At 43.3% G+C, this 14,261-nt stretch overlaps 2 protein-coding genes across 3 annotated transcripts in view; one reads left to right on the top strand and one right to left on the bottom strand.

The window, feature by feature from the left end:
- LOC110985511 (uncharacterized) overlaps window positions 1-6,240 on the bottom strand; it is a 48,392-nt gene extending 42,152 nt beyond the window's left edge. The window contains exons 1-5 of one of the 2 annotated variants that reach the window (XM_022246582.2): window positions 6,089-6,240; window positions 4,488-4,610; window positions 3,291-3,407; window positions 2,393-2,485; window positions 1,541-1,639 (exon numbers count right to left, since the gene is read on the bottom strand). In XM_022246582.2, the coding sequence (XP_022102274.2) occupies window positions 1,541-1,639; window positions 2,393-2,485; window positions 3,291-3,407; window positions 4,488-4,586 (408 nt within the window). In that variant the 5' untranslated portion in view covers window positions 4,587-4,610; window positions 6,089-6,240. Of the gene's footprint in view, window positions 1-1,540; window positions 1,640-2,392; window positions 2,486-3,290; window positions 3,408-4,487; window positions 4,611-6,083 lie in introns of both variants that reach the window. The other variant, XM_022246583.2, reaches the window with a different exon arrangement.
- Window positions 6,241-9,281: 3,041 nt separating this feature from the next.
- On the top strand, window positions 9,282-14,098 carry LOC147796118 (uncharacterized). The gene has a single exon (XM_087148662.1). The coding sequence runs from the start codon at window positions 10,633-10,635 to the stop codon at window positions 11,947-11,949; it is 1,317 nt and encodes a 438-aa protein (XP_087004788.1). The 5' UTR covers window positions 9,282-10,632; the 3' UTR covers window positions 11,950-14,098.
- The last annotated feature ends 163 nt before the right edge of the window (window positions 14,099-14,261 follow it).

Here is a 14,261-nt window from a genome sequence, read left to right as displayed (position 1 = left end):
TAACAACTTCATACCTAGCCCAATGCCTGTAATGTGATGGAGTTGTGTTCCTGGCCTGCATGCATTGGCACCCTACAACATGACCGTGACATATTCGCCGACAGAAGGCATTCACACGTACAGAATTCTGGTCCCCAACACAGTTCATCTGCCCAACTTCCCCCGGTGAAACTTTATTTTGGTGGAACATTATTCCGGCTGCACACTGCTGGGTATGTTGAGTACACTGATTGGTTCTGACATGCCTAGTGCTGTGTGCATATCACATGTACGTACCGATACAAAGGCACTGCCACCAACACTCCTGCGCAGGCAAGAGGGTATATACCTTCTACACACTTTCAAATGTCGGGGAGGGGGGGAATGATACAGAATTTGAGGAAATCTGTGAACATTGACTGGAACTCATCCTTAAGCCTGGAAGCTCTCCATTTCTTAAGGCCCCTTTCTCTGCTGAGCGGTAATCAAGTCATTACAACAAAAGCCAGTCCCCGGTCCTATCGCATATCAAGCGCTGGACTGGTCAAACGCTCTGTGAAATCTATTTTCCCCACTGCTATCTCCTTGCAATCGAAACCAAAGTGAATAGATATATGTCATCTTTTAGTCAGTTGCCAAGGTAACCCCAAATGTCACCCAACTGTATCCCTGCCTGTGCTTTTGGAATGGTCGTTACTGCAGACAAGTCCATGGGTAGAACCATCACCATGGCAACCGACATCATGCTCGAGGGCCCCATTCGACACATGGCTGACTGTATATCGGTAATTATGGGTATAAATACACTGCTGCAGAAACAAGCCATCAAGCGAACAAATAATGTGTTGTAGCTCTGCTCATGTAGTTTTACTTCGTAAATTGCTGAGTTCAAAAAAAAATGTGCAGCGCTCAAGTCCCTAACCTGCAAAGCAAATTCTGGTGTACAGTAACTTAAAATATATTCAACACGGAGTATGCATTACAAATGGCTAAATTTACCAAAGCGGAAAGTGGACTGGAGTAAGACCTACACGTACCCAGCTGAGGAAAGTTGATAAGTTAGTAATGAGAAGTTTGCTCACAAATGACAAAGATTTCTAGAGTTGCTTCCTGGCTCTGATATCATTAATCAAAAACCTTTTACAAATGATGGGCACAGGCATTCAATGACTCGACAGTTGTGAAATTGTTCAACACCAGCAGCAGTACCAGCAGGCATACATGTCGTTCACATCCAAGTTGTTTACAATGTTTCTGGTTACCAGTGGACATGGAATGGAGTTTACACATTAAACTGCCCATGGCAGTGTCCATGAGCAGGATCCTTCACCACAGTTTGTTATGCTACACAGCTACATGTACAAAGCCAGTCTGTCGCACCTGTCTAATGAACTTTATCAATTAAAGAAAGTTTACACAATATCAGTCAATGTATAAAAACAATTTAATTCTGGCAGTAGAAACATTTCAGACATTTGCACAGCCACAAGTATGAATTATACAGCGCTTCTAGGACAACCATATATCGCCCAGGGATAGAGATTCTCAGAGTTAAGCTTACCTGTTGGATCTCTTCCCTCGTGTATTGACATCGGATGTCGCCAAAGACGAGAGGGTCTTGGTCCTGGAGTTCGTAGCGAACAGAAGGTTTGAGGAAGAGCTGGAGAAGTGAGACAATCAATAAATGCACGTGTGCTCAGTAAATTCGAGATACTTTCACCTTACCAAGTATCAATAAAAATAATACTGAAAAATACAAAATTCCAGATGTTCCAAGTTGCTGCTTGCTCAAAGCAAACTGACTTAAATCCCGCAGAGGGAGGAGACATGCATCTTCCACTTGTTGGCCAAAGGGGACAAGCCATTTCATCCCCCACCCCACCAATCTTCCCGTGGCTAGCAACAAAAATTGACAAAGGTTATATTAATCTTTCTGACAGCCAACAGTGAGACTGAACAATAAAGAACTTTATTATGAGCACCATTTTGATACAAAGACACCAAGGCTGGGCAACTTGGGGATTTGGGATTTTCCCCTGCTTGCCGGCCTGGATTTACAACACTGTCTAAGGATAACTCTGGGTTGGGCCCAAGGGCAATTTTCACAGAACTAGTAGGTTGTTTTAAGAAGTGTGGTGGACAAGTCATTCCTACTTCCATATACATTTCCACCGTTACTTTGCTATTTCGAGTAAATCCTGTTCGGAAGTTAGTTTGTTCTAGGTTTTTCACGTCTGTCTCTATGAAATGAACTAAGGTTCCTCGTCAGAAAAATATTGTAAACTTAGTAGTAGTGCCATCAAACTGCATCGGGTTAGAATTAGCATAAGCTGGAGGGACAGAAGAGAAGGAACGACCCTTTTGAGACTTCTCAATCTCTCTTTTTTTGTCTTTTAAATCGTTTCAATGTTACCTTGCCCCGTCTTGTCTTGTTCCTGCTCTCCAAGTCATAGATCAGATGGGAATCTCCTTGGATCTCGATACAAGCGTGCTTCTTAGACATGGCCTGTGAACAGAAGATGAAACCATTTACACAATATACATGCCATAGTGATTTGACCTACATGTATGTACGTACATGCAGAAACGTTATCTAAAAATGCACCTTTGTGACTCTGTCAAGTTGAGTTAACCACTTCCTGCCGGGTGGAATTTGAAGTTGCATGACACAAAACTGGGAGATTTTCAAGATTTTTTTTTTTCAAAATTCTTTAAAAAATCATAGCTTCATTTAGCGGACGTTTAAACCCACACGAATAACTGTCTGGTGACTACTCTAATCTAACAGACAACATCTGTTTACGCCCTTGTAAAAAGAGCCCAGATTGTGCAGTGTTATGTAACTTTCTTTTGTTCCCAAACTGGCACAATGCGCTACTGGCATCTTTTCAATAAGGGCCAGATTAGCTTCCAGTGATATTGTATCAGTCATCACTGGAGCGCTTTTGTCCCCCGTGGTAATCTGCTTGTGCTGAATGCCACTAACAGTGGTGTATAATCTCTCAAAATAAGGACAGATTTCCTCCGCTATTGACACTGAAAAAAATGTTGGCAACTCCCAGCAGCTCAGTCTTTTGTTCCGAGTACGGTCTTCGGTTACAAGGCCCAGCTCTTTTGTCCGGTTTCGGGCTCCCCGGCTTCGTGTATAAAGCCTATGTGCCCAAAACCGGGCTCCCCAGCAGCATATGATTAACTTAATTTCCAATTTAAACATGGCTTTATGGACAAGGGGAGGGGACTTTTTACTTTTTACCTCTTGAGCTAACCTTTCCACCTACAATCAAGCTAAAATAAAGCATGTTCATCCTCACCTTGAGGGGAATACATATCTCGTTACTCTCATGTCTACCAATGAAGTTGTCGCCCTCGTACACAGGGAACGATGTCTCATTAAAACTCTTCTGGCTAAACACCTTGAGATAGCCAGCCTGTAAACGATTCACAAATAACACAATCACAATCGATGTTCTCAGACATTTGCAGCATTCCGTTGCATGACTCGAACTAGCTTGACACTGGCTGGGCAAATCAGGGTTTTCAGCTAATGTAGATACTGTTGCGTTTATAAATTCAATGTAACATCTGAAATACATGTTAGTCACGTTCATGGAAAACATGCCCATGTTGTCCAAATTGCGATTAATTCCACACACATGCACAACAGAATGTAAAGGCGGTTGGCTGCAAATCTCACAGCATCTGGAGCACGGCATCAACTGTGAAACTTGTGAGTTTCCCAACTTGATCAGTGAGTTTTTTGGGTAGAAAAAGTCACATCTTGAAAATACTGTACCTACATGTACATTAGCCCTGGCCCTTGACAGTGAAGGAATTCACAGCAAAATGAGTTCTTTTTGTCCAGATGTCAGAACACATCTTGTACTTTATCAATCATTAACCAACATGCACGTACTGTGCCAAGCACACGCATGGTAGACAAATACTGACAGCCTCAAGTGGTGCAGTAAAACTTGCCTCCCAAGGCGATCCACAAAGCATTCTTTCTTTCCTCTTCGCCTCGGGAAAAATAGAATGCTTCATGGATCATGTCGGAAGGCTAGTTCTACACCAGGAGATAAAGCAGTCAATAGCCGTTTTATCACACCTTTCCGAGAGATCTTTCTTGATTACATGTTGGAGATTAATGGACTAATTAATTGACTGATTAATTGAACCTAAATATCATTAAAATATAAATATTATAATCCATTCTGTTGCATTACACTTCATGGTTCAAAATGACATCACACTTGGGTCATTTATAGTACTCTGGTAGCTCCAGGTATAGTACATGGGTCACTGTGGGTATGATACTTCAACTGCAACGGGGAGAGGCATGGGCCTGCATAACAATTAGACAGCACAAATATTTTGAATGCCGTTTGGCTAGATCTCAGCCAATCAAGATAATCTGTGGATGAGGTGCGATTAACAAATCTCGTATTGCAGGAACAAGAATTATGGTGTAGATTAAATGCTCGGGGATTGGTCCAATGGGCATAACGTACAGGTTGCTTGTCGTCTGGATCCCCGAGGTCATCAGTGTCATCACTGTAATCGTCGAGCGGTATAGCCTGTGTCTGATCAAATCCATCAAATTCCATCATTGAGAGACGGGTTTGCACTTAAAGCTGTAATGAAAGAAATCAATAAACGATGTTAGTGGAAAAAGCGATATGGACACTCTGTGTGATATTCTAAAACTGGTACAAAGTGACAATGATCAACACACGTGATTTGGCATTGGTCCAAGTATTATTCAATAATTCAGTTACTGAATTGATCAATATATCAATTCAAAGTCAAATTTAGCAGTGAAAATATTGCGGCATTCACTTTAAAACACATGTTTTTTTAGACCAGTCTCGTAGGGTTTGTGCACAGGGGTGTCAAGCAGCGTCCACACATGGAATTCTTTGCAGGCTTACTTGAGTGTATGCATCAAAGAGGGCCCCGTCTCCTTGTAGCCAGCTAATTGTTCTTACATGTGGTAAGTTTAGTGGGTGATGGCTAAATATCCACTGTCTTTCCAAAAGGATATCAGTCAGGTCTGCTAATGCTACCGAAGGTAGCTAAATTCATGGACCCAGACATTAGTGGCGCTATTCCTGATATGCTGTTATTTTAATTGTTTTGTGACCGTCGTTTTTTACCTTAACACCAAAGCCCGGGTACTCATACAAAGAATGAAAATGTGTTTTGCGGCATCTACGGACCTTAAGTGACTTTAATCGCTTTGAATCTGCAATAAAACTTTTTGCCAAAAATATTTATTTGACCCACAAAATGACATGGCGACATTCACAGAAATGCCAATGTCAGACACAAATGATGACTGAATATCCTTACGTGTCTTACCTGTGGTACGTTTGATTAGATTTGCATTGAAGAAGAAAACTGAAACGTGGTGTTTATTATACCTTGCATGTTATCATTATCAGTTCAAATCCACCATTACAATGGGGAGGGAGGTGCTGAGAGCCCCCCTGGGTTGGGAGAAATTCTGGTTCACCTCCCACAAATTCCACATTGGAAATGGTCTGTTAATTTTTCGGTTTGTATCTAACAAACTGTCTTCAGTATTTAACCTATTTATACATATCGACATGACTTTGGTGCACATATATTTTATAACTTCGGTTCTAGTCGCCTTATGGATGTGGGAGACCTACCATTTGAATGCAAATTTAAAGCTTCCTAAGAACATGAAGAAGACATTATAACAAAAATAATTGGAACACTGTGAAATTTCCATGAATCTAGTTACCCTATGAGTTAGAATTGCTGCATTGCAGTTACTACAGTTTCAGACATCACAATTACAACAACCGTGAATGAACAATAAAGCTGGCAACCAACACCTTCCAATCCACCCCCTCCCAACCAGCCCCACTAGTGTGGCACAGACTCTCACTACGGGAGTGAGAGTCCGTGCCACAGTAGTGGGGCTACCTCCCAACATGCCCCTGCCCCCCCCCCCGAACGTCAACAACCCGTTTTGAAGTTTCGTGTTAAATGCTCCATAGCCTACCCTAGCCTAAGCCCTACAAATGGGCCCAGTAGTATATAAATTGAAACTGTAGTTCCGCTGGAAGCCTACCTACCGTACCTGGACTAATTCGTCAGTCTGTTCAGCGTGTATTTTGAGCATAAAACTAAAGTAAATGTCTAAAAGTGTAACCCAGCACAGTACATGTAGTCATACTATGTGGTTCACGTGCCGACGCGTCTGGTGTTTATATAGCGCCCGCACATGTATCGGTACAATGTACATGTATAAGTTGCATGAGTTGAGTTCGCCCCAAACTTGTTTCAACTTGTACAATGACTCACGCCCTCTCCTGATCCTGAAAAGATTAACTTTATTTTTGATAGAGGGCGCCATTGACGTTTTACAGCGGTACGGCACTGATGATATTCAACAATCATTAATTAATTTTTGCAACTAAAGTGAGCGTCGTCGCGGCCGTTCGGCTTCGTGCTTCCGTTTTACGAATTAAGGCAGTACTCCGGACGAGCTTCAATTTCACAATTCAATTTCATTTTCTGCTGTAGCAAAACGTTTTAGTGTTTGTGTAGGCCTACTTTTTAGTCCAAATTTAGTAGCATTGTTTTCATCTGATTCATGCAGACGGAACAAAATCTTGTGAAACTTATTTTTGAGTTAGAGATCAGGAGAGGTGAGATACGAATCTAAGACTGGGGGATAACAAAGCCTGTCGTGTCCACTGCGGACTGTCAGAGCATTGCTATGTCTGCTGTCGGCATTTGTTGATAACCACCGAAGATTTGGACCTGAATTTAGACATAAAAATTGAACGTGATCTTTATGATTGTGGACAAGAACTACATAGGCCCTATGTTGTATCTTCGGAGGCTTAAATTCCTGGGAGATGGGTTTGCTCAACGCAACACACTTTTTGACCAAGGGGATGGGCAGTGGTTGAATCAACCCCCCCCCCTGCACACACACACTCTTCCGTAGAATTTGTCAGAATTCCCAACAACCGAACCGAATTAGCACTAAAACGGGAAGAAACAAAGTAAGGGGAAAACAACGACGCTTTTGTGTGGAAGGCTGATTGTAGATGTACACTTGTATCACGAACACCATACTATTGTCATCTGGTGTCTTTTTCTTTTGAATTTAACCCCCCCCCCCCACACACACACACACTCCTTGCATAAAATTACGCCACTGCGTATCTTTTCAGAAATTTTCTTTTCTGGATTCTATAATCTGTTAATTCAATTCTCTTGATAAATGTCAATGCTCGATGTCAATGTAATTATTGTCACTGATTTTTTTTTTGCTTTTGTTTTGTGTGTGTGTGTTTTTAAGGTTTTTTGTTTTGTTTTGTTTTGTTTTTTTTTACAATCTCATTAGCCTGCCTGTCCATAATTTAGGGAAAAAGATATGGGCCCACATCATTGTAGAAAGTTGTTAATGAATGAATTCCATCAAAGGAGTCGGTGATATTTCTAAAATAAACCTCAACGCACGCCAATCACGCACTCGCACTAACGAAAGAAAGTGAAGAGATAAACCTAATTGTAGATGGAAATTTGTATTGACTTTATTACATCGATTCAATAGAATCATACACACTCTCGATCGAAGCGTCTGTTTCAAGTTGTCAATCGAAACACCGCTGATTCCCAATCACTCAGAATCTGAATTCGAATGTACATCACCCTTTCCAGTCAAAGAAAGAACAATTATTTAGTGCTTATAGATGAGACATTTAGGGCTGGAAAATATCTAGCTCAATATGACCAAGCATCCCGCAGAGCGCTCATAAAAGTGAATTGTTGAAGAATAATAAACCAATATGCATTCGGATATTATAAACACAATTATTAGAGAACAAAACATGACACCTTTTAATAGCGATGATACGGAGGAACTTTTCTACCCACATTCCAGATGTTCAGTTTAATGCAGGAAAAAGAAGTGAGTATATGCATGGGTAACGAATGTATGCGTGGATTTTGCTTTGCAAATTTGACAAATTCTGTCTGTAAATAAAGTCGTATGAACAGTCCCAGGGGACGTGCAGATCGATTTAGAATTACATGTACATTGTACGTGTATAGTCTCTGTTGAGAGTCGGCTTGTTTGACATATCACTGCGTAAACATTGATGCACGCAGATTGCAGCCTGTGGCCGGACAGTTTACTTGAGCCAAGTGTTCTGTAGGGGAATGAGCGTAAATCTATTTTTTTAGGAGTCTTTTTTTGTGTGTGATGAGCAATACATTAAAGCGGAATGCAAAGAACTGTCAAACTTCCAACGACCAGAGTGCATTCAATATCAATCAGAAAATGGAAAAGAATGCTTACAGCCTTATGAATACATATGCCATTCTGAATACATATTACATATGTATATCAATATCATGAACATCGACCTTTATACTGTGTCATATGCTGTCCCCTCCCCCACCTTTCCCCACCCCCCATCCCCCTATACCAGGCAAGATATAGGACGGAGGGGTACCCCCTCCCCTTACATGTCCAATCCCTATACACACTCTAGACTATTGTTACCTAACACATCCCCCCTAGAAGTCTGTAAAGAATGCCTAAGATTCCGATCAAACAATGACCAACACAAAGGCGGGGGGTTCTCTCCGTCCCATATCTTGCTTCAAATGCACCCCCATATGTTTTTGGCAGAAATGTTACGCTACTACGTAGGGGCCGACCCTGGACTAGGTATTGGCGTTCCAAAGGCTTTGCTCAGTGGCATGCATCAGAACCAATTCACGCTGGTTGGCCTACGTAGGCTGGAGCTTGGCTTTCCGTGCTGATAATAATAAATATGTGCTAAGACTTTGTACTTACTTGTTTGTTAAATCTTTAACACGATCAAAAATTCAAAGCGAAGTGCAATGTGGTACCTCAGGAGACTGTACGTTTCAAGTTTTCTGTTGACCCCACACTTTTTAGGCTAGGCGCCAGGTTCAGTTCCCACTGTGATTGGTGACTTTGGTCCGGGTCTGCTTTGGCCTGATAACCTTCTACCACATCAAACCAACATCTCAGAAGGCGCACTGCAGTCTCAAAACCCCTGTTAACAGGGTTTAAATTAATAAACAAACTTCTATTTCTTTTTCTAAAGAATACGCTTAGAGCAAGTGAAAAGGGGTAAATCAATTGCAATGAAAAATAATGAAAAGTTGTTCATTAAAAATAAATCTCAGCCTAAACAGGGATTTTGTTTCAAACTCTCTTTTCCCGTGGAATTTTGACTTGCTTTTCCTCCCTTTTTAAGCTAGCTATGGCCAAAGTTAAGAGAAAATGAGTACATACGGTACGACAGACCTGGATGACTACGAATAAAATCGCCTGAAAACGAGACTAGCGCCAGCACACGTATATACAGCACGTAAACTTAGTCTAGGGCACGAGCCGTGTCTCTTTATCAACAGATCGATAAGTACACAATACATTTCCATCACAATGTGCCCGGGATGTCCTACATAAGATATTTTCAATGGTAGCACTGTGGAAACGGCATATCGACTGAACAACGATAACACGAGGACAGACAATGAGAGCTGGGGGTTAGAGGTTGCTTGCGTTGCCCGAGCGGATTGGATTTAGAGGGAATGTTGGGCAACAAATTACTTTAATCGTGGTCAGATCCGGATGAAGCGGGTAGTGACTGGTGCGTTATCCTGAACTGGCCGGCGGCTTGGTAACTCAGACGAAGCCAAGACAGACGTGTTTGGAAATAAACTAGCTTTTGATTAGATTTCATCTCCTGCAAAGCTTCGAGTTTCCAACTTTCAGCTGTGGAATTTCAGGTGCTGGCGTGAATGCAGTTTCCATTCAGAACCTGAGGGAATGAACAGTATTTCTATGGATGGATTCATTTTGTTTCTATCAAATTTTTGTGTTGCCGGATACCACGGTCCATCGTCACAATCTAAATTCCTTTTCCGCTTGTGTCAAACCAAACTGAGGATTTCGGACGAGATGTGTGCAACTGAGGGCTATTCGAATCTAGAAAGTCTCTGGCATGTCTCCGGCAAGTCTCCATAGCGACACCAGACGCCGTACCGGCATTTCGTTGACAAGGCACGGGTGGAAGGGCATGCCGCGGCCGTAAGTACTTGTACAAACAAGACTGCAGGAGGTGGGACAGTGAAGTTAACTTTCACCGTCGCCAAGTGATCTATGGGAAAATGGATCTAAGTGCTGAAAATCTCAAGAGACTGATTGTGAGGAGGATGTCCAATATTCAAACAATCAGGGACTGCTAAAGAACACATATAATTACGCCGGGGGTACTCCGCGGGGTGTTCTTGCATCAAACACAATTCCTGCCAGTATAGAGCCGGCTTGAAATAGGAAATAACAGTGACCTTGCACTTTGATTCCTCAAATTAGCTGCCATAATTGCTTTATGGAAGCAATTTTACACAACAATTTACGAGCTGTTGGCAGAGGAAATGGACTTTGAATTTCACTTTTGAGCGGCACGCACTGACGCAGGTGGGACGAGCATACATGGGATACAGAAGCGAGCTTTAATTGGCAACTTGGATGTTAAGGCTATGACAATGAAGCGTTTTGTCTGGCTCTGGAGGTGTCAAGAATGAGGAAGGAATGCAGTAAGTAGGATTTTATTCCACGGTTTTGTTATGGAGGAAGAAACAGATGAGCCGGCTGTGGTAATATCGGAACCACCAGCCGCTGCCCCCGTTGAGGCTGCGGCGGAGAAGGCCACCCCCGCGGAGTCCCGGTCGCGGAAAAAAGTTACGTTTGATCTGGATTTGCAAGTCCACACCATACCCAACCGGATCCCGATCTATGAGAGACGCCCAGTGGCCAACACCGCTTACGCCCGGCCGCAGCAACCGCTGGCGTTCGTCCCTCGCCCCCTGGACCTGAAAGGAAAGGACAGGTACCTTCTGGGGGCCACCACGACCAAGAAGATCATAGACCTGTTCAGCCTCCCCAACGGATTTCCTTCCTACCCCATGCCGCCGAAGCCTGGGGCAAAGAAGGGCCGTGCTCAAGGAGGCAGTGCTCAGGCCATGGCCAACGCCAGTAATCCTTATTACACCTTTGCCAATTTCCGGACGTCCAAGATCAGCAGGGCCGCTATGAATCTGAAGCAGATAACTGCCGCTCTGGGAGAGCATTTTGACTCTAGCGTCTACAAGGAGTGGGAGTCCAGTAAGAGGGTGCAAGCATCATTGCCAAATTACCCGTCAGCGGTTTCGAGACACGGGACACGAAGCGCTGGCAACATCGTGAACGAGTTGGGCGTGTCGCAGACTCGGAGAGGTGGGAACGCCATTGCAGCGTTCAGCCCGTCCAGGCTTCGAGTCCATCACCAACAGCCACCATCTGCAGTGCAGCCTCCGAAGCCAAATTTATCCCCAACTCCACCGAGGGGTCACTACTCGTCCCACAGTGCAAGTCATTCGGATGTCCCCTCGTCACCTCCCGAGTCGTGGGATCGACAGAGACTACCTTCGGTCGTCAGTGAGCAACTGTCCCTCAACAGCAGATCCCAACCCCCCAGGAGGAGATCTGCCGCCTCCGACTCGGCTTTGTACCATCTCCGACGAGGGGGAAGCCCGGCGGACGGTTCGCCGGCCGAAGGGATCCGCGAGCCGCCAGGGACGGAGAGGGATCGCCCGCCGTCTCGCTGCTCGACCATCGACACTTACGTCATATCGGACGTGGCTGGACTGAAACAGGGCCCCAACTCGCCAGGGACCGGCCCAGGTAGCAGTCTCGGAACAAGGAGTGCTGGGACCTCATCGGGACATCGGAGGGTTATCATCGGACCTAATTCCCGGTCTGTGGCCTGGGAGGCAGGCATCTCGATACCCATCAACGAACCTGTCCTGAACGTTTCTGCTATACGGACATCACCAACAGCTCAGGATGGCGCAGGATTAGTGCAATGGCAGGTTACATCAAGACCACCTAATTTATCCACGTAATACTACAGTAACGACAACATTAATTTAATTAACATCGAGGATTTCACCCTAATCCGCCGGGTGTATGTAACATCATGTTGAAATTGGAGGATTGGGAACTGGTTAGGGTCTCTGGACCAGGTTTCTGGACCTTGCTTTTCAAAATTCTTAACAAATTTGATGACAAGATGTACAAGGGTGCTTCCGTTAATTGTTGCAATGTAGAAGACTGATAGTTTTTGTGATTTATGCTCTTCATTCCCATTGTGATACTGTGTGATTGGTCTAATTAGAATATTCGAGTCTCCATTCTCAAGACAACATTTGAAAACTGGTCAATATATTTTCAAAAAGGCCAATATAACGTATGTCTTTTCAAGGGCTCCTCGTCGATAAATTCGCAGTACATGTACATGGTATGTCTAAAATGAAGCACACTGAGGCTGATTATATCGCCATAACAATTGCCAGCATGCACCCAGGACTTTTTTTTGTGTGTGCGTCATTTGTTAACTTTGATATCGAAAACGAATTACGACTCGTTCTTATCTTGTTCACGAGTTCACTCCGGAGTAAAATGCCTTTGAATTCAAACTGAAAACAATGGGCATTTTTTGCCCAACGTCGGGTTCCGGGTGAATCGCTTAATTTTAACTGCTGGGTAAAAAGAGATTTAACGTGGGGTAAAAAAATGGTGGTAAATCAACACTTTCAACAACCCGGGTAAAATGAGACAAGTTTGCCCATATACTCTATCGGAAAAGAATCAACGCGGTTGGGTAATCTGTTTGCCAAACTAATTAGACGATTCATCTGGTACCCAACATTGGGCAAAAAAAGTTTTTACAGGCCGACCCCTTTCGTTGTTTACGAGTGAGGCGCACACTTTGCATGGCGGTTTTGAGACCGTGAACGAACCACGTCTCCACCTCGGATCAATGCCGCCCTTCAATCTGCTAATTATTTCTGTCACCATGGCACTGTGTCGATGTATCTAGCAAAAATTCAACCTTTGCATGCCAAACGCTTCCATCAAGTTGTCCTAGTAACCAACACACTTCATAAGCTAAGGGGAGGATACTGACCAAAATACCGCTGGATATCGGCCAAAGCTACAAACCTCAAGGACAACGTTGAATATCAATTAATTAAAATTATTCCTTGACGTGAACTGAACTGGTTCCCGAATTCGTTTTCGGATGACAGACATTTCAAAACATGTTCTGCTGATTAAGAGGTTCCTACGTGGCTCAAAATTATTTCCTAAACTGTATAAAATAATATTGTTCCATTTAATTTCATTTTGTCTGGATTTGGGTAGAATGTCAAGTTCTAGCCAGACTGGACGATCAAGATGAGAAAAATCCCCAGGAAAAGGGGGGGGGGTGTAATTAGCATAGCATAAAATGAGGGTTGCACACAGTGGTACAAGAGTCAATTTTGTGTTCCCCGTCATGGATTGACGCGAAAACCGTGCGTGGGTCTTGACTGATTGTGGCTTGTTAGTCTCGGCAACAAAAGCACAAAAGGGTAAAAAAAAAATATCCACACAGTCAAGGGGCAGTAACTCGGCGCTTAGCGTCGATTCAATGCCATCATGGTCGGGCAATCACATTGCCCCACACTGACCTTACATGCAAGCTACAAATATATTACTTTCCCAACAGTGCAATACTTGAAGCTTCTGTATACGATCTCTGAAGAGAACATAGTTCAGCTGCATGTCAATTGTATTCTAACAAAACGCATAAAATGTTGTAAAATTCCACAGAAAGCTGGCAGTAGAAAATTAGCTCCAATATACGAGCACCCGCAAAGTGAGTTTAGAGCGCAGACATTTTGTGACTGCCAGTGAAATTGGTCGGTTTTTAAGCATTCCGATAAGAGACCAACATAAACGGTATGGAGTTATATGAAGCGCATACACTTTGATAACCGAGCTTAGCAATCACCTCGTCATTTGTACAATTTAAACACGATCACAATCTGATGCCAAGAGTAGAACGATGCCAGAAGAGAGTTTCATCGCCAGGCACCATTTCTGCCGTAAGAAATTAAACTTGTTATGGGGGGATCAACCAATTTTCCTCGTGTATAGCAAACTGAAAATTTAGTATGCATGAGTAAATAAAATCGAATCCGGTTGACATTCTGAGCCAGCCAAAGGACAGTTATGTCTGTGAGAACGTGTACTGCATTATTAATTCTGTTTGCCCTGAGTCGACCAGGATTTTAATCGACTTTAAGGAAACCCGGGGTTTCAGTTACTGGGGTAATTGCTTTTCGTGAAACGAGACACTGCCGAAAAGTACCGATGCATGAAGTCCATGCAT

The sequence above is a fragment of the Acanthaster planci genome, linkage group LG18, assembly GCF_054643075.1.
Source record: "Acanthaster planci isolate LZ-2023a linkage group LG18, COTS_SCS, whole genome shotgun sequence".
Lineage (NCBI taxonomy): Eukaryota > Metazoa > Echinodermata > Asteroidea > Valvatida > Acanthasteridae > Acanthaster > Acanthaster planci.
The sequence above is the reverse complement of the archived record's forward strand: the minus strand, read 5'-3'. Positions and strand labels throughout refer to the sequence as shown.